Source organism: Mesocricetus auratus, unplaced genomic scaffold, assembly GCF_017639785.1.
Source record: "Mesocricetus auratus isolate SY011 unplaced genomic scaffold, BCM_Maur_2.0 Super-Scaffold_100021, whole genome shotgun sequence".
NCBI classification, from domain to species: Eukaryota; Metazoa; Chordata; class Mammalia; order Rodentia; family Cricetidae; genus Mesocricetus; species Mesocricetus auratus.
The window spans coordinates 7110190-7130054 of NW_024429202.1; the positions used below are offsets into that span (position 1 = coordinate 7110190).

Below are 19865 nucleotides of genomic sequence, written 5' to 3' on the forward strand. Positions count from 1 at the left end.
TTTTCCATTAACGCCTATCCCTCCCTTTGCCCCCTTTCCCAATAAGCTTCATGTAGGTTTATTGAGTTTGGTGGATCATGTTTCATCACTCAAAGCTGCAGCAAAGAACACCCTGGACCAACATGGTGGAAGGCGGCAACTGATTCCAGTCATTCCCAACACAAAATAAGTAAAAAATGTTTTACACTTTAAGGGAGAAAAGCATGATGTCGGGTGTGGGGGTGCACTCCAGAGGCAGGTGGATCTCTGAGATCCAGGCCAGTCTGGTCTACAGAAGGAGTTCCAGGACAGCCAAGGCTACACAGAGAAACCCTGTCTCAAAAAACAAACAACAACAAACCCAAAACTAAAACTATGAAAGAGTAGCTTCACGTTATCCAGGACTAGAGCGGCCAAACCCAGCCTCTCCAAGTCTCCGTTAGAAGGCGGAGCGATCGCTATAGGTCGGCGCGGCCACCATCCGTTCTCTGATTGGCCGAGGTGGAAAAAAAGAGATCGTTTTTCTCATTCGCTAAAAAGCAAACGCCCAGCGAACCCACTGGCTGCTTCTGCGCGGGCCCTGGTCCCCTTCGAAAGCTGCCAGCGGCTGGGGGAGAGGGGGCGGGCCGGGGCTCCCGGTTGCCGTGGTTACACGGAGGCACGTGTGCAGTCCCGGAAGCGGCCGGGGGAAGCTGCTCTGCGCGCGCTGCTAGAGGAAGCGCCACCGGGTCCGCTCAGCTCTGGGTCCGGCTGGGCCATGGAGTCGATGTCCGAGCTCGCGCCCCGCCGCCTCCTGCTTCCCTTGCTGCTGCTGTCGTTGCTGCTCCTGCCTGCCCTGAAGCTGGGCCCGAGCCGCGTCCGGGCGGAGGAGACCGACTGGGTGCGATTGCCCAGCAAATGCGAAGGTGAGGGGGCGGGGCCGCGGGGCGTACCCAGGCCGAGGGGCGGGATGGGGCGGGGCCTGTGGGGAAGGGTCCTGGGCTGGGGTCTCGCTGGTCCCTGCTGAGTGCTTGGCACTGCTAGGTGCTGGGAGCTAGGTGTCCGTGCTCTGGGGCCGGCTGAGTCGTAGCTGCTTATCTAGCCTGGGCATGGGGGTGGAGGGAAAGCTTCACATAGGAGGCCTGCCGCGAAATTAAGAGTTGGCCGGGAAAAGGAAAGTGCAGAAAACCCACTCCGTGTAAACCACAGAAACAGGCAAACGAAGAGGCCCTGCAGGCCTGGAAACCAAAGGGCGAGTTTGAGGAACTGAAAAGGTCCATATGACTCAGAAAAGGAACCTGGAACATTCCCCGTTGTGCCCCCACCGCAACCTAATGTGTGTGTGTGTGGCTTTTTTTGCTTCTTGAGGACAGGGACTTAGTTGCAAATATTTATCGGCAAACAAATTTTAAAAAAGCTTTTGGGATATATACGTTTGTCTCTTTGTGGAGAAAGGAGGTTCAGAGAGTCAAGAGGTCACTTTGGGGAAACATAGAGCCCAGGAGAGATTTAGGTGAAGGGGGAAGATTTTATAATTTCAGAAGACTGGCACTCCAGAGACACAGGCGTGCAGGCAGGCAGGAATTTAGAGATCTGTTCAGAATCTGAGGCCTCCCTTTTGTCCTGCTCTTAACTTTCCGTTTTTTTCTCAGACCCCTCATCCCCCTCCTCTCTTCATCCTAGCTCTAAGCATCCCCCAAAGTATTCTGGAAATTTATGTTAATTCAAAGCCTGCACCAAGCCAGATCTGCGCCAGGCCAGATGTTCCCTAAGCACTAGAAGCGGGGCAGTCGGTTTGAGTCGTATAATCCTTCCATTTGAGCAGTTAAAAGTGAGAATGGGGGCGGGGACCTGGTTCAGTGGGTAACATGATTGCCACACACGTGTCTGAGAACCTGACTTAGGATCCCCAAGACAAATATAAAAAGCCAGATGCTGCAGTGTGTGTGTGCCTGTAATCCCAGCGCTGGGAGACATACACAGGAGGACCCTAAAGCCTTGCTAACAGTCCAGTGTGGCCCAACTCTCCAGGTTCAAGTGAGAAACCTTGTCTGAAAAAAGTAAGGTGCAGAACAGTATCAGAAAGCACCTATAGCCCGGAGGTGGTGGCGCACGCCTTTAATCCCAGCACTCGGGAGGCAGAGGCAGGCAGATCTCTGTGAGTTCGAGGCCAGCCTGGTCTACAGAGCGAGTTCCAGGACAGCCTCCAAAGCCACAGAGAAACCCTGTCTCGAAAAACCAAAAGAAAGAAAGCACCCCTGGCCTCCATGTGCTTACACACACACAAATGCGCGGGCGCACGTGCTCACACATGCGTACACACACTCATTCACACACACATACTATAAATACACAGGGTTTGTTTTTTAAGTGAGTCTCTGAATATACAGGATTTTTGTACATTTGTTTGTTTCTGGATTTTTTGAGATAGGGTTTCTCTGTGTAGCCTTGGCTATCCCAGAATTCTCTCTGGAGACTAGGCTGGCCTTGAACTCATAGAGATCTTCCTGCCTCCCAAGTACTGGGATTATAAGTTGTGCACCACCACTACCCAGCAGAAGTTTTGTTTTTTGTTTTTGTTTGTCTTTTTCAAGACAGGGTTTCTCAGTATAGCTTTGGAATTTATACTGGAACTTGCTTTGTTGGCCAGGCTGGCCTCAAACTCACAGACCCACCTGCCTCTGCCTCCTGAGGGCTGGGATCAAAGGTGTGCTACACCACCAACTGGCTTTTTTTTTTTTTTTTTTTTTGGTTTAGAAGTTTTGTTTTTTAAGTAGACTCTCCAGAGATACTTGACCACACTAGAATGGTATCTGGTAAAGGGTCTCTCCTAGCCAGGCTGAGGTGGCTAGCCTGGTCTACAGAGCGAGTTCCAGGACAGCCTCCAAAGCTACAGAGAAACCCTGCCTTGCGGGGGAAGGAAGGGTTCTCACCTGTGCCAGGGTGCTGTGGGGGGGAAGGAAGGGTTCTCACCTGTGCCAGGGTGCTGTGGGGGGGAGGGGTCTCACCTGTGCCAGGGTGCTGTGGGGGGGAAGGAAGGGTTCTCACCTGTGTCAGGGTTCTGCGGGGGGGGGGAGGAAGGGGTCTCACCTGTGGTCTCACCTCTGTCAGGGTGCTGTGGGGGAAGGAAGGGTTCTCACCTGTGCCAGGGTGCTGTGGGGGGGAAGGAAGGGGTCTCACCTGTGGTCTCACCTCTGTCAGGGTGCTGTGGGGGAAGGAAGGGTTCTCACCTGTGCCAGGGTGCTGTGGGGGGGGGAAGAAAGGGGTCTCACCTTTGCCAGGGTGCTGTGGGGGGAAGGAAGGGTTCTCACCTGTGCCAGGGTGCTGTGGGGGGGGAAGGAAGGGTTCTCACCTGTGCCAGGGTGCTGTGGGGGGAAGGAAGGGTTCTCACCTGTGCCAGGGTGCTGTGGGGGGGGAAGGGTCTCACCTGTGCCAGGGTGCTGTGGGGGGGGAGGGGTCTCACCTGTGCCAGGGTGCTGTGGGGGGGGAGGGGTTTCACCTGTGTCAGGGTGCTGTAGGGGGAGGGGTCTCACCTGTGCCAGGGTGCTGCGGGGGAAGGAAGGGTGTTTTCCCATCTACTTTCCTCTAGTCTGAGGCTTTTGTTTCATCTTTTTACTATTCACAGCACAAGAAGCTCATTTCTTTTCCTTAGGACATCTTCAGAGACTCAGAAACAGGGTTGGCAAGGATCTTAGAGACCATGCAAGCCTAACAAAGGAATTTTCAGAGTGGTTTGGCAAACTTTGACCCTTAGGCGCCTCTTAATACTGTATTTATTTATGTTTATTATTATTGCATCTTTGTTATTAATTGATGACTGTTATCTGGCTCACAGACCTGCCTTCGGGCTTAGAAGTCTGAGTGGAACAGGCCTCAGCACAGATGAAGGAGAACCTGCCCAGAAAAGTGGGTGGATAGCCATGAGGGTCTTGGGTCTGTTCCCTGAGACTCCTTCAAGTCTGACTCTGCGGGGGCTCCTTCCCCTGGGGTGGTCTTGAAGAAGTGACCTTTGGAAGAGTGAGAAAGCTGGTGTACTTGATGGGCATAAGAGAGAGAATGTTGGAAACCCTCACGTTTCCCCCTTCCGGAATACCACACGCTGAGGCTGCGGGAGAATGGAGCAGAGGGGCCAGGACAATGATGATGTGCAGAACAGGTGTGGGGAGGGAGCCCAGATGGTCTAGGAAGGAGAAGCAGAGAGGTGAGAACCTGGGTACATTGAGACCACCAGCTTATAATAGGGACCTCTGTGTTAACGTGCTTGTTAAGTAAAATTCCACCAAACAGACCTTCAACGCCACTCTTGGTGATAAGACAGTGCAGATAGCCAGGCAGTGGTGGCATGCCTTTAGTCCCAGCAACTCAGGAGGCAGAGACAGGTGGATCTCTGTGAGTTTGAGACCAACCCTGGTCTACCTCTGTAGTGAGTTCCAAGACAGGCTCCAAAGCTACAGAGAAACCCTGTCTCAAAAAAAAAAAACTAAAAACAAAAAACAGTGTAAATGCCACTTAACCTGCAGACAAAATTCCACTCAGAGGATCCCACACAAACTCCATCAGCATTAATTAGCAAGCATCCAACATGTACAGGGCACCTTTGAAGACCCGGGGGTCTAAGCTGGGTCTTACAGGATCATAGCATTCTGTCTCACTCAGAGGCCCAGTGAAGGCAGGAGCACGTGGCCTAATTCAAAACATTCTTGGGGAGAAGACTTAATGGAACACAGGAGACTGGGCCATAGAAGCCTCTACAGGGCGTCAACCCCTTTCCCAGGGCCGTGTGTGCATTACACGCTGAAGGCGGTGGCTACCACCTAGTTAATTGTTAACACCCTTTGCTCTTTCACAGTGAGCATAGAAGGTGGGACCTTGTTTTCCATGTCCCTGTCCCCAGTGCTCAGCACACAGCAGTTGCTTAATAACTGCTTGAGCAGGGTAGGCATAAGAAAATAGAAGCACACAAACATAGACCTCTCTGGAGCACAGTAACTTGGCTGCCAGGGAGAACTGGGACACTGGAAATCAAGAAGATGCCCATTCATTTCCTGAGTGTCATAACTGTTGAGTGGCTGTACAGAAGTCATGCTCACCCGGAGTAGGTGATAGTGGACAGTTGTTCTTAATGTGTAACTGTTGAGATGATTTTAAATATTAGGTACTGCAGGGCAGATCATTAACAGTTGTGAATATCAGTAGAAGAATGAAACCTTTCTTCCTATTCTGTTAGCATAATGTACATGAATTTTTTAAGATTTTTTTATTTATTATGTATAGTGTTCTGTCTGCATGTATCCCTGCAGTCCAGAAGAGGGCAACAGATCTCATTACAGATAGATGGTTGTGAGTCATCATGTGGTTACTGGGAATTGAACTCAGGTCCTCTGGAAGAGCAGCCAGTGCTCTTAACTGCTGAGCCATCTCTCCAGTCCCGTGCATGAATATTTTATTTTATTATTATTATTTTTTTTTTTTTGGTTTTTACGAGACAGGGTTTCTCTGTATTGTTTCGGAGGCTATCGGTCCAGCCCGGCCTCGAATTCACAGAGATCCGCCTGCCTCTGCCTCTCGAGTGCTGGGATTAAAGGCGTGCGCCACCACCGCCCGGCGAATATTTTATTTTAAATTGTGTTTAATTTATTTATTTGCTGGGTGGCTGGAGGGGTGGATGGGACAGATACTGCCGTGTCCCTGTGGAGCTCAGGACAGTGGACCTGTAGAGGTCAGAATATGGCTTACCTGAGTCTCTGGGCCTGGGGACAGAACTCAGCTCACCAGAGTTGGTAGCGACCCCTTTACCTGCTGAGCCACCTCTCCAGCCCCACATACTGTTTATTTTCTGAGATACAGGTCTCACCGTGTAGCCCTGGCTGTCCTGGATTTTATGTACAGAAGGCTGGTCTTTAACTCACAGAGATCCTCCTGCCTCTGTTTCCTGAGTGCTGGGATTAAAGGTGTGTGCCACCATACCTGGCTATGTTTTGAGATTTTTCCTTGTTGCCTGTGTTGCCCAGGCTGGTCTTGAATTTACAATCCTCCTGCCTCAGCTTCCCACATAGTTCAGATTAGAGATACTGCTGCTGTGTTTTCTTTCTTTCTATTTGTAAGGTGATGGCAGCTAAGGTGTTTAGATAGGCCGGGAGTGGACATGCAGTAATGAACTCTGTCTGTGGCCTGGAAGTAACCTCCAAACAGAATTTGGTTGGCTGCGTACTAACCTAGTTCTGTGCACTCAGCGGGCTGCCCCTCCTTTCCCTTCTCCAGTGTGCAAGTATGTTGCAGTGGAGCTGAAGTCAGCCTTTGAAGAAACCGGGAAGACCAAGGAAGTGATCGACACAGGCTATGGCATTCTGGACCGGAAGGCCTCTGGAGTCAAGTACACAAAGTCGTAAGTGAATGGGACTTGGCGCCTGGCCTGCTTTTGTTGTGGTTTTGTGTGGTGGGGGTTGGGGAATGAAGGCTGAATAAGGAATGAGGTTGTGGGTCCCATTTTCCTTCTATCCAGGCAAATCGACAACAAAGACTTTGGTCACAATAATGGACTCAAATTTGTCCACTGATTCTGCCTCCATAGGTTAGGTGAGCTTCATAAATCCTTTCTCTGGGCCTCAAATTCCTCATCTAGGAAAGTGAGACTGTGACCAGGCAGATCCCTGGTGAATCCCTGAAGCCACAGCTCTCACCACCAGTGTACTTTATACAAAATATTGCTGGGCAGTGATGACATGTGTCTTTAATCCTAGTATATGGGAGGCAGAGGCAGGTGAATTTCTGAGTTCAAGGCCAGCCTGGTCGATGATAGATCTAGTTCCAGGACAGCCAGTCTCAAAAGGTGAAACAAAACAAGTAAACAAAAAATTGTTAACATGAGATTACCAAAGTTTTTGTTTTGTTTTGTCTTAAGTAACTATTTTGGCGCAGGATTTCTCTTTGTAACCCTGGCTGTCCTGGAATTCACTGTGAAGACCAGGCTGACCTTGAACTCATAGAGATCTCCTGCTTCTGCTTCCTGAGTGGTGGGATGAAAGGTGGGCATCAGATGAATTACCAGATAAAAATCTAAAAAACAAAACCAGCTTCTGTCAGTTAGTCATCTTTTCAGAATGACATGATGGGGGCTGGGGAGATGTCTCAGCAGTTAAAAACACTTGTTTCTCTTTCAGAGGTCCAGGGTTCAGTCCCCAGCACCACATAACAGTGTACAGCCATCTGTTCCAGGGCATCCAACTCCCTCCTGTGATCTGTTCAGGCACTGCACACACATGGTACACAGACAGACATGCAGGCAGAACACCCACACATAAAATAAAAGTTGAAAGAAATTAAAGGTGGTGATGCTCTGCAGACCAGGCTGGTCTTGAACTCAGAGAGATCCACCTGCCTCTGCCTCCCAAGTGCTGGGAAGCAACACCTAAATTATAAAACAATTTTTTTGACTTCAATCAAAAAAGACATGCTTTGCCATCAGAATGGCACGTGTCTAGTTACAGTGGGCATACCCATAGTCCTTGCACTTGGAAAGGGTGGAGGCAGAAGAGTATTGCAAGTTTGAGGCCCCCTTGGTCTACCCTGAGAGTTCCAGGCTGTCCAGAGCCACATAGAGACAGAACACAAGTCCGGGTAAACAAAAAGATACGTGCTGGGCATGGCTTCTCAAACCAGTCATCCTGGCATCTGGGAGGAAGGATGATGAGTTTATGTTCCTGCCATACTTGGGCATGATGACTAGTATCAATTACTGACTTGACAGACTCTGAATTCCTTGGGGGATGGGCCCCCGGGCATGTCTGTGAGGGATTATCTAGATTAAGGTTAGCCTCTGAGAATGCCTATAGAGATTTAGCCTGATGACAGACCATTAATCCATTAATTATGTGGCAAGAGTTTTGTTGTTAAACAAGACATTGAGACAGGATTTCTCTGTGTAGCTCTGGCTGTCCTGGAACTCACTCTGTAGACGATGCTTGCTTGGAACTCAGGGATCTGCCTGCCTCTGCCTCCCCAGTGCTGTGTCCACACCTGGCCATATTTTTGGTTTTGAATGAGTGAATTAATAAGTATACAGCTAGCCACAGTAAAAGAATAAATAGCCAATAGGTAAATGACTAGGAAGAAGGATGGACAGACAGACAGCATTAAATGAGGTGTCAAAACATCCAGAAGAAAGTGAGTGGGGAACACCTGTAAGCAGCCAGCCAGAGTCCCCATCAGAAGTCCCTACAGACTAGTGTCCCTTCAAGCGAAGCTTCCAAGGAAAAGAACAGCGATGGAGGTAAAATCAGATCAAGCTCTCACCACCATCCGCCAGAAACCAGTGAGTTGAGACAGTCAGCTGGGGTTCCCAGTTGAGCTTTTTGTCCGTGGTAAGCCAGTCATGGCTGAACTCCGACTTCTCTTCCATGGCAGGCATTTGTCATGGGATAGGCAGTGATAGCATCTGTTGGAAATAGTTTTATCTTCTAGCTGTGCTCAAAGGCACAGGGTCCAGAACCAGCTGGGAGATGAGTCTCTCTGCATGCCCATTTTATTGTTTTCTCCTCCCTGCCGGGGATGGGGGACCGGCCCATCCCCAGACAAGAAGCCTTGAGGACACTCAGAAAAACACAATGAAAAGGGAGGGCAGCACATGGGACACCTACCTCCAGGGTTAGCTTTTCAGTTAGCTCAAACAACACATGGGAGTTCTGTTCCATGTTGATTTTACTAAAAAAATACAACAACCAGGTAGGTAAACCTTCCAACCAGATGGGTAAGCCTTCTAACCAGATAGATAAGCTTTGCCATGCACAGACAGGTCTGGCAGATCCCAAAGGAGATGAGGAAGTCATGACCTGAGAGATGTAAAGACTTGAAAGAAGTGGTCTGCTCGGTGCGGTAGCTCATCCCTGTAATCCCAGCATCTGGGAGGCAGAGGCAGATGAATCTCTGAGTTCAACACCAGCGTGCTCTGCATGGCAAGCTCCAAGCCAGCCAGGGCTGTCTCCAAAAAACAAAGAAAGAAAGCAATGGTTCATAGGAGCTGGAGGGTGGCTCTTGGGAAAGTGCTTGTTGTGTAAGCATGAGGGTTTGATTTTGGTCCTCAGACCTACATAAAAAGCCAGGCAGAGTGGTACTCACCTCTGATCCCAGAGATGGGAGGGCTGGACAAAAGGGAGCCTGTGGCTTGCTGCATGCCTGTGTCTAGTCCAGAAGGTAAGCTGCAGATTCAGAGAGACCCTGTCTCAAAAATGGAAAGTGACCAAGGAAGACACCTGATGTTGACCTGTGGCTTCCAAGAGTGCATATGCATACATGTATATCAGCATATACATGCACACACGAACATGTACACATACATACCATGAACATATATCAAAAAAAGCGATTAAGCAGTGCAGTGGTGGCCCATGCCTTTAATCCCTGCACTTGGTAGGCAGAGGCAGGTAGATCTCTGTGAGTTCAAGGCCAGCCTGATCTGTAGAGTAAGTTCCAGGACAGCCTCCAAAGTTACACAGAGAAACCCTGTCTTGAAAAAAAAAAATTGACTAATAAGCTGTTTCCAGGGAGCGCTGGGAAAGACCTATTCATGATATCTTCACTAATAGTGAAAAGTACTATTTTTTTTAAAAATGGATATATTTTTGCTTTATAGGAAAAAAGTGGAAATAGCAGACACTTGTATACCATGCATGATATCCTGGATCTGATTCCCAGAACCACAGATATTTTTAAAAAGTAGGAGGTGGGCTGGGCTGTGGTGGCGCACGCCTTTAATCCCAGCACTTGAGAGACAGGCGGATCTGTGAGTTTTGAGGCCAGCCTCAGCTACAGAGCAGATTCCAAGACAGCCAGGGATACGCAGAGAAACCTTGTCTCAAAACAGAAAAAGAAAGTGGGAGGTACGAGGTTGGCGCAGCAGTTGAGAATACTTGCTGCTCTTCTAGGGGCCCCGGGTTCATTTCCCAGTACACAGCAGACAGCTCACCACGAGATCCACTGCCTTCTCCTGGCCTCCACCAGCTCCTGTACACACGCGGCATAGGTGTATAGACACACAAAAGTGGATACTTTATAACAGCTCTGGCTGCCCTGGAACTCAATGCCGGTTAGAAGTAGATACTTTTTAAGTAAAAACAAATAGATGGTTTGGGGTGAGACTTGGTGGTAGAGCTGTTGCCTGGCCTGGGCAAGGTACTGGCTTTGATCCAGGCACACACAGATCCTTCCTTTAGATCTGTTAAAACCTTGTCTCTCTGGTCTATGTTCCAGCATTTCAGAGCCCCCAGGCCAGATGACCTATCTTCCTTCCAGCTCTGCCTTCCCGTTGGTGAGATGTGCAGGCGTTGGGCAGCAGGGCTGGAGGGACGGACCGCTACTCTGTGAGGTTGGGAGGAGAACTTAGCTCCTCTCCTGCTGCTGTCTCGGCAGGGACTTACGGTTAATTGAAGTCACTGAGACCATTTGCAAGAGGCTTCTGGACTACAGCCTGCACAAGGAGAGGACTGGCAGCAACCGGTTTGCCAAGGTTGGCTTTGTGCTTGCGCCTTATTCCCTCTGGGGCCGGGCCCTGGTGAATCTAAGTGTGTTTGTTGCTGCTCTGTGTGTGTGTGTGTGTGTGTGTGTGTGTGTGTGTGTGTGTGTGTGTGTGTGTGTATGTGTGTGTGTGTGTGTGTGTATGTGATTGGCAGGTCATGCCTGGGACCCTTCTTTCTCTCCTCTCACATTCTTGGATAGCTGCTCGTGTTTCTTGCTGAGCACAGACTCTGGAGTGGCATAAGGTATGTTTATGATGGCCCGGGCTTGCCCCGGGCTGGTAGCTCACATGGGTATCAGAAACACTGGGACACAACAAGATTCTCATAGCAGTGTGCCAGGGAGATGCCAGAAGACAGACATGATGCACTGTAACCCAAACACTTGCCTCCTAGGTGGGAGGCCTGAGGATCAGGAGTCAGGAGTTCAAGGCTAACCTCGGTTACATAGTTTGAGGCTGGTCTGGGCTACATGAAATCCTGTCTTAACAATTAATAAAAAATCTGAATGTCAGTTCCTCCTGTGAGTCATCCAGATCCCCTCAGGCCCTGGTGGTGCCTGTGTACACAGGTGCTTCCCCTGTCTCGTGTCTTTCATGCCTGCCACCCACATTTTCCTCCTGACTTTCCTTCTGTCCAAGGATGTCAGGCATAGCCCCTGACACCCCTGAGTATCTCAAGTAGAAATAAATCTTAGGTTTGTCTTTAAAACTTACATGGATTTAGTTAGTTAATCCATGATTGCTTTCATAAAAAGTGTTTCAAATTATTTTCTCCTGCCCAAGTACTGTGTAACATACCTGTTTGTCCCAGAATTTAGGAGGCAGGAAGATCTGAACTCTGAGGTCAGCTTGGCTACGCAAGCAACAAAGTACAAAAACCAAAAACCAGGTCGCAAACTATTAGAAACATTGTTAGCCAACAGAGCACGGGTTATACTAGGTTGTGTGTCTGATGTGGGACTGTGCAAAACAAAAACTAAAGCCAGTCAAGGGGGTACACACTGTACCCCAACACTCAAGAAGCAGAGGCAGATGGATCTCTGAGTTCTAATCCAGTCCAGTCTACACAGCAAGTTCTAGGCTAGATAGGGCCACATAATGAAATTCTGTCTCCAAAACAAGGATTGGATTTTCCCAGTTTGTTTTTCATGCCAGGCCTTTGCACAAGCCAGGCCAACATGTGTGTGTGTGTGTGTGTGTGTGAGTGTGAGTGTGTGTGTGTGTGTGTGTGAGAGAGAGAGAGATCTCTGAGAAGAGGGAAAAGTGGGAGTGGGTAGTGAATTCTTGGGGACAAGAGCTAGCTGGACAACGAGTCCAGCTTTTCACCGCATAACGAGTGCGCCACGCCTTAGCTGTGTGCTTCCTACCGAGGACAGACACAGCGAGGAGGAACATGGAGTGGTGAGTGGGCCTGGACACGGGGAGGGCTCCTTCCACTAAAACACTTGCTGGGGCTGGAGACATGGCTTCGCAGTTAATAGTATTTGTTGCTCTTGCAGAGGACCCGGGTTTGATTCCCAGCATCCCATGTGGTGTTCAGAGCCATCTGTAACATGATGGTTCCTGACTTATGTGGGCACCAAGAATACACATAGTGCACACAAAACACACAAAATAAAATTAATGATTAAATCTGATTTTAAAAAATTTTAAAGAGCCAGGTGTGAGCTGGGCATTGGTGGTGCACGCCTTTAATCCTAGCACTTAGAAGGCAGAGGCAGGTGGATCTCTGTGAGTTTGAGACCAGCCTGGTCTACAAGCACCAGTTGCAGGACAGGCTCCAAAGCCTCAGAGAAACCCTGTCTCGGAAAAAACAAACCAAACCAAAACTAAACAAAAGAGCCAGGTATGATGGTGCACACCTTTAATCCCAGCACTCAGGAGGCAGAGGCAGGTGATCTCTGAGTTTGAGGCCAGCCTGGTCTACACAGTGAGTTCCAGGACAGCTACAGTTGTTACACAGAGAGATTCTGTCTTTTTTGTTTGTTTGTTTGTTTTTCGAGACAGGGTTTCTCTGTATTGTTTCGGAGGCTATCGGTCGAGATTCTGTCTGAAAAACCAAAACAAACAAAAATTTAAGAACACTTGCAGCCCTTTTTACCCAATAAATTTTTATGTACATCACATAAGTGTAGACATCAGAGAGTTCTTAGGCTAGGGATGGCTAGGACTGAGTTTGGATCCCTAGTACTTAAAAAGCCAGATGCAGTCGGATGTGCCTGTTATCCCAGTGTTAGGCAGCACGAGGGAGGTGGGCACAGAGAATCTGCAGCTCATGGTCCAGCCAGTTGGCCGTGTGCAGCATATGAGAGAGACCTGTCCCTAACAGGATTGAAGGGGGAAATGGCGCCCAGCGTTGCATTCATAAACACACAATATGCACAAAGACTAAAAACAAATAAATGTTGGCTGAACGCTGGGTGCTGTAGGCATGGCATCTTCAACGCTTTTCAGAGTTGGTTTATGTTTTGATTTTGTGGTCTTAAGTGCAGAGAACCTCTGCTTTATGTACCTATGTATCCAGCATGGTGGAAGTTTATGCACAGCCATTTAAGAACATTGGAAATTCTGTCCTCAAAGCAAGTCCGTATTTTTACTAAATGCTTTTTATGAAACTCAGGTCAGGTTTCTATGAAACACAAACAGCAGTTTTCATTTATCTGTTTGTTTGTTTGTTTATTGTGAGGCAGAGTCTCTCTGTTACGTAGCTCTGTCTGACCTGGAACTCATTCTATAGACCAGGCTAGCCTCCAACTCTGAGAGATCCACCTGCTTCTGTCTCCCAAGAGCTGGTAATAAGGTGAATACCACCATACCCAGCTTATTTTATTTTTGTTTTTTTTTTTAATTTTGAGACAGGGTCTCACTATATAACTCTGTTTGGCCCAGAACTTATTTGTGTAGACCAGGCTGGCTCCAAACTCACAGAGATCATCTGCCTCTATCTCTGGAATCCTGGGATTAAAGGTGTGAGCTGCCACTCTCAGCCTTAAACAATTTTAAAAAAATCAAACGTTAAAAAAAATCAAGCATAATACAGCCCAACAATACTTATTTGATATTTGTAGGATAAATAATGGTGATAGGGAAGCATTTGAAGTATTTTTCCATAACTAACCCATTTGTATGCATGAGTACCCAGCCACATGGAAGGGGTGCAGCCAAGACACCTTATTTCCTGGGAAGAGATCTAAATTCATAGGTCAGAGAGTGGCAGCAGATAGATTTGAACACATGTGGTGAGGGACAGGTCAGGGTGTGTGTAGTCGGCGGTGGCAGAAGGCCAGCCTGAAAGAGGGAGAGAGGTCGGGCTAAGGGGGAGAAGCCCTGGGTGGATGGATGCCGTTGGTCCAGGATCTCAAATACCAGAGAGAGGAAGGCAGCAGGTAGAGATGGGCTGCAGCCATGCCTGGTTGCCTCTTCCAGGGCATGTCGGAGACCTTTGAGACGTTGCACAACCTAGTCCACAAAGGGGTCAAGGTGGTGATGGACATCCCCTATGAACTGTGGAATGAGACCTCTGCTGAGGTAGCCGACCTCAAGAAGCAGGTAAGGGCCCTGCAGCCTGCTGCGCTCAGGGGTGGGTAGGGCTGAGTCTACACTGAGGAAGGCTACCAAGAGCCATTCCTTTATCTATCCTTCCTGTCTGTCTGTCCATCCATCCATCCCCCATCCATCCATCCATCTATTGGGGACAGGTTCTCAGTATGCAGCCCTGACTTACCTGGAACTCACTCTGTAGAACAGGCTGGACTAAACTCACAGAAATACACCTGCCTCTGTCCCAGGAGTGCTGGGGTGAGAGGCGTGTGGCACCATTTCTGGCCCCTTTTACTTCTGCCTCATTTTCATTGGGCGAGTGGTACCTGCCTGCCTATCCCTGTGTGGGAGAGTTGGGCCTGGGTACCCAGTCCCTGGTGTTTCACAGTGCGACGTCCTGGTGGAGGAGTTTGAAGAGGTGATCGAGGACTGGTACAGGAACCACCAGGAGGAAGACCTGACTGAATTCCTCTGTGCCAACCACGTGCTGAAGGGCAAGGACACCAGTGAGTGGGGGCCGGCTGGGGGCCGGGGCAGTGTCTCCATTGTCTCCTTCCCTCGGGGAGGTGGGCAGCATAGGGCGGGAAAGTATAAGGCATCCTGCCTTCGGGGAGCCTGACGAGACGAGGTGAGGTCATGGCCCAGGCGCAGGAGCCAGGAACTGAGCCTGGACTCCACATGGGGAGATCTGCGGGAGGCACGCATTGTCGATGCTCCTCCCAGCAGCGCCCTCAAGCTGGCCCTCAGGCCTTTCTGTCCCTTCCCTCAGGTTGCCTGGCAGAGCGCTGGTCTGGCAAGAAGGGGGACATCGCCTCTCTAGGAGGGAAGAAATCCACGAAGAAGCGTGGCAGGGTGAAGGGCTCCAGCAGCAGCAGCAAGCAGAGGAAAGAACTGGGGAGCCTGGAGGGGGATGCCAGCCCTGAGGAAGAGGAGGGTGTGCAGAAGGCCTCCCCCCTCCCACACAGCCCCCCTGATGAGCTGTGAGCCCACCTTAGTGTCCTCCAATCAAGACCCCGACTGCAGAGCTCAGGAGCATGGGACACGGCTCCCGCGAGATGACTGTTGTCCAGCTTCCGGTCTCCTCTCTCGGCTGTGCCCTCTTCCTGCCCTGGAGCAACAGCAAGCAGTGGACTGATCTGGGGTGGGAGAGGAGGAGGGTGTGCAGAAGGCAGCTCTCTTGCTACCCAGCCCCCCCTCACGAGCTCCGGGTCCAACCCAGCATCCCCAAACGGAGACCCCTGACCTTGAAGCAGAAGAGCACAAGACACAGAAGATGACTGTTCCAGCGCTAGGTTTCCAGCAGGGTGGACACAGCCCCAGGAAGGACTTAGCTGGGCGTGGCAGTCAGACCCGCCTCTAGCTCCACTGAGCACTCTCTTCTGCTGGGTTCTTGGTCAGGTCTTGGGTTTCCGAGCTTCCAGGATGAACTCAGCGCGGTGTGGCACAAGGGGCTGAGCGCCAGAGCTGGAGCCGCTCCAGAGCGTGCAGCGGGGGCGCCACACCTGACCCCACGGGGAAGCAAAACTGCAGCCACAGCAGCTCCCCGCCCCCATCCACTCGTGAGGACAACTTGTGCTCTGCCGGGCCCTCCTCCCCAGGGCTACCAGAGTAAACACCTTTCCGCCTTTTGGTTCCGGTTCCTGGGTCCTTTCAGCCTCCAGAGTCCCCTCCTTGCTCTTTTCTGCCTGTCTCTCACAGTCCTGGGGGCTGGGAAGGTGACGATGCTGCCACCGTCATTGGAGGCTTAACCTACCAGTTACTAGGAGGAGCAGGTGCTGAGTGCGCCCAGGGTTGGTTTGGGTTAAAGCAGTGGTCCTCACCCTTCCCAGTGCTGCGACCCTTTAATACAGTTCCTCATGTTCTGGTGACCCTCAGCCATAAAATTATTTTCGTTGCTACGTCATAAGTGGAAACTTGATACTGTAGAATCTTAGTTTTGGATTTTTGGAGATAGAGGTTTGTTGAAGGGTCGTGACCCACAGATTGAGAACCACTAGGTTAAAGGTAGGTGGTGTGGGAGGGAGCTGCATGGTGACTGACCCTGTCCTCCAGCTGACCCTCATGCAGCAGCTGCCCATGCTTTCAAGGCCTGTCCCACTCTACTCCCTGGTGCCTCCTGTGCCCTGTGTCCTGGGCACCTGGCTGCCCTCCCCCCTCCCTCTACCCGAGAGGCTTTGCTGGCCGCTGTGTAAAGAATGTCGCTACCTGCTCCCATCCTCCTGCCGCATTCTGGTCTTGCTTGTTCTTGGACTTTGCTCCCTAATTGATCACATTTGGCCCCTTGGAGTTTAGGGGTTGGTAGGAGTCAGGGAACCCAGCTTCTCGATCATCTAGTTTGTGGCCAGTCTCTGATCATCCTGCCAGTAACCCTCAGTACTTCTCTGTCCAGAGCACCATTGATTCAAGAGTAGGATGAAGCAAAGCCCTCTCCGTGTCCAGGGGTGTTGATCCAACCACCCAATCCTAGTCTGGTCCAGGCCTGAGGGCATGTGTGGGATGTGTGAGGACTAGCACACTTTAACCTGAGCTGTTTTGTTTTGTTTCGAGACAGGGTTTCTCTGTGACTTTGGAGTCTGTCCTGGAACTAGCTCTTGTAGACTAGGCTAGTCTCAGATTCACAGAGATACTCCTGCCTCTGCCTCCCAAGTGCTAGGATTAAAGGCGTGCGCCACCACCGCCCGGCTAACCTGAGCTCTGGTAGGGGTTGTTCTCTGCCTCCCAAGGACCTGGTATTGCACCCTCACCAGCTCCCCTGCCACCACGCATCCTGCAGGCAGGCAGACCTGGCCAGTGTAGATAGGTAAAGGCTGGATCTGATATCCCCACCATTTATAGAAACCTGTTAATTTTGCTGTTGCCTACACTTTGATAACTTCCCACCCCAGCTGCATTAGCTGGAGCTGGAGTTAGGCTGAGTCCCTCATCAGAAACCTTTGGGAAGAGCTGGAGAATAGCCTGAAGTGCTTATTGGGAGGGTGCCCCGGAGACCAGCTGAACTAGACCTACTGAACTCCACGATTCACATTTCATCGTGTATGTGGCACGTGTGCATACTTGTTTAGTTGACAGGTCTCTGACACAGGATGGCCTAAGTAGGCCTTGCTAGCCAAGGCTGGCCCTGAAGTTGTGAACCAGCTGTTACAAGTATGTGCCATGTCCTGTCTTGTGGACCTTCAGATGAAGTAGGTGGGACACAACACCATTTGCAAATAGAGGAGCAGGACTCTAGTGAAGTCATGTTGTGTCTGGGGCTTGTCCTCAGAAGTGACTTGCCAATGAATTATCAGTGTGATCCCATCAGTTTACTATGGAGCTGGGGACCAATCCAGGGCCTCGCCATGCAAGGTGAGTGGTTTCACCAGCCATCCTGGTCATTCTACAGGTGACATTTCTCCAGCAGTTTTTTAAATCCCTGAGCACTTGCCAGATCCTCGGGCACACAGAAAGAGTGTTAAGTTTCCAGCCTGCCCTCTGAAGTGCTCTTTCCCTGGGAGGAGGATGGAGGGAGTAATGCAGACGGTCCCACACTGCTTAGCTTTTCAGATCCACCCAGCCTGTCCTTTTGCACGCGATTGCCCTGGCAGCCGTGACTACATTGCGAGGCTGTCTAAAAAGACAAAGTAGATGTGGTGTGCGCTTAGGAAACAGGCCAGTGGGGGCTGTAGAGGGAGACCCAGTGAGTCAAGGCACTGACTACCAAGCCTGACCAACCATTCCCACGGTTGAGTTGTTACTACACGTTTCTCCCCCCATTTTTTTTTGGCTTAGGTTTTATTTTTTTGTTTTGTTTTGTTATTTTGAGACAACGTTTCTCTATGTCACCCACAACTCTGGTTGTCCTGGAACTCACTCTGTAGACCAGGCTGGCCTTGAACTCACAGAGATCCACTTGCCTCTGTCTCCCTGAGCCCTGGGATTAAAGGCGTGCGCCACCACTGCTTGGCAGCAAATTATTATTATTTTTTTTTTTGAGACAGGGTTTCTCTGTGGCTTTGGAGGCTGTCCTGGAACTCACTTTGTAGACCAGGCTGGCCTCGAACTCACAGAGATCCACCTGCTTCTATCTCCCCGAGCGATGGGATTAAAGGCGTGTGCCACCACTGCTTGGCAGCAAATTATTTTTTTGTGAAGAATGTGTCTTTTAGTGGGGTGTGGTAGTGCATAATCTCAGCATTTAGGAGGCAGAGGCAGGGGGATTGCCACAAGTTCAACACCAGTTTGGTTTGTATACAAGATGTAGGCCAGCCAGCTAGCCAGCTACAGGGTGAGACCTTCCCCCTCATCCTTCCTGCCCCCCTCCCATCAAAAAAAAGAGAAACAAAAAATGTATCTAGTTCTGTGGTTAGATACCTGTAAATCTCAGCATTTAGGAGACTGAGGCAGGACCGCCTGGAGTTCCAGACCTACATAGTGAGACCCTGTCTCAGAACAAAATTAAAAAAAAAAATCTGGGGCCAGAGAGATGGCTCTTTAAAGCCCTGGCTGCTCTTCCAGAGGTCCTGAATTCAATTCCCACCAACCATATGGTGGCTCACAACCATCTGTAATGGGATCTGATGCCCTCTTCTGGCCTGCAAGCATACATGCAGACAGAACACTGTATAAATAAATAAGCAAATCTTTTTTAAAAAGCTGACACTGGGCCAGCCTGGTCTACAGAGCGAGCTCCAGGACAGCGTCCAAAACAATACAGAGAAACCCTGTCTCAAAAAACAAAAACAAAACAAAACAAAAAAAAAAGCTGACACTGGGTTCAACAACATCTCCCTCCCCAACATTATAGATAACCTTCCTACCTCCACAAGAAGGATTTTACGGGGAGAGATCCCAACCTCATAGAAGCGGTCAGCTCTCCTGAACAGAGGGCCACAAAGTGCTGCTCCCACTGGGAAGAGAATGCTTGTCTTGAGGCAGTGTCTCACGCTGTAGTCTAGGCTGGAACGCAGCAGGCTGCTCTCACACGTGTGGGATTCTCCTGCCCCACCCTCCCAACTCTAGGACTAAAGCCTGAGCCGTTGTGTCCAGGTTAATTCCTCTTTTTGAGAAGTTTTCACTTCGTTGCAGGCTGGCTTTGAACTCCTGAGCTCACATGACTTCTGCCATAGCTTCCGGAGTAGCTGAGACTGTCTATACAGGTGTATGCAGGGGCCCATGAATACAGTCATCTAAGATGGGTGTGGTGTCTCATGCCTGTAACCCCAGCATCCAGAGAGCTGAGGCAGGAGACTTGCTTTCAAAACTAGACTATATAGTACCAGGCCAGCCAGAGCTACATAAGCCAGCCGTAAATAGTGGTTCTCAACCTGGGGGTCACGACCCCTTTAGAGCTGAAGGACCTTTTCTCAGGGGTCACATATCAGATATCCTGCATATCAGATATTTACAATTCATAAAAGTAGCAAAATTGCAGTTATGAAGTAGCAATGAAATATTTTTATGGTGGGGGGTCACCACAGTATGAACTGTATTACAGGGTCACAGCATTAGGAAGATTGAGAATCACTGGTCTAAAACAACAAAAAGGCCAGCAAGATGGCTCAGGTAAAAGTGCTTGCTCCAAAGCCTGATGGATGCCCGAGTGTGAGCTCAGGAACCAGCTCTCACATGCCCATGAGCTCAGGAACCAGGCACGCCCATGCCATGTATGCTTTTTTTCTGAACAATTTGTTTTTTGAAACAGGGTCTCTACATAGCTCTGGCTGTCCTGGAACTCACTATGTAGACCAAGCTGGCCTTGAACTCATACAGATTCAGCTGCCTGTGCCTCCTGAGTGCTGGGATTAAAGATATGTCACCACCACTCCTGGTTCCCCAGTTTTTAAAACCTAAGTAAATAAATGAAAAGATGATCATTTAA

General features: G+C 49.9%; 1 protein-coding gene and 1 long non-coding RNA gene across 3 annotated transcripts; one reads left to right on the forward strand and one right to left on the reverse strand.

The window, feature by feature from the left end:
• The first annotated feature begins 580 nt into the window (after window positions 1-580).
• Window positions 581-15876, forward strand: Cnpy3 (canopy FGF signaling regulator 3). Of its 2 annotated transcripts, XM_005072366.4 has the most exons (6): window positions 643-884; window positions 6220-6343; window positions 10363-10459; window positions 13895-14017; window positions 14397-14514; window positions 14778-15876. In XM_005072366.4, exons 1-6 carry the CDS (start codon window positions 737-739, stop codon window positions 14990-14992), a joined length of 825 nt encoding a protein of 274 aa, XP_005072423.1. In that variant the 5' UTR covers window positions 643-736; the 3' UTR covers window positions 14993-15876. The 2 variants fall into 2 exon arrangements, 1 of the variants encoding a protein (XP_005072423.1); XR_002383185.2 differs by lacking the exons at window positions 14397-14514; window positions 14778-15876 and adding an exon at window positions 10204-10261 and having other exon boundaries at window positions 581-884.
• Window positions 8641-9363, reverse strand: LOC121133386. The gene is made up of 2 exons (XR_005870217.1): window positions 9073-9363; window positions 8641-8931 (listed from the first exon to the last, which is right to left on the reverse strand). It is a non-coding gene; the product is annotated as an uncharacterized LOC121133386 (long non-coding RNA).
• Window positions 15877-19865: the final 3989 nt, after the last annotated feature.

Excerpts from the sequence above, each read along its gene's own strand:
- Cnpy3 (XM_005072366.4), top strand. The coding sequence starts at position 737 with ATGGAGTCGATGTCCGAGCTCGCGCCCCGCCGCCTCCTGCTTCCCTTG. Across the intron at positions 885-6,219 it reads ATTGCCCAGCAAATGCGAAG|TGTGCAAGTATGTTGCAGTG; the intron begins GTGAGGGGGCGG and ends TCCCTTCTCCAG. Across the intron at positions 14,515-14,777 it reads GCTGAAGGGCAAGGACACCA|GTTGCCTGGCAGAGCGCTGG; the intron begins GTGAGTGGGGGC and ends CCCTTCCCTCAG.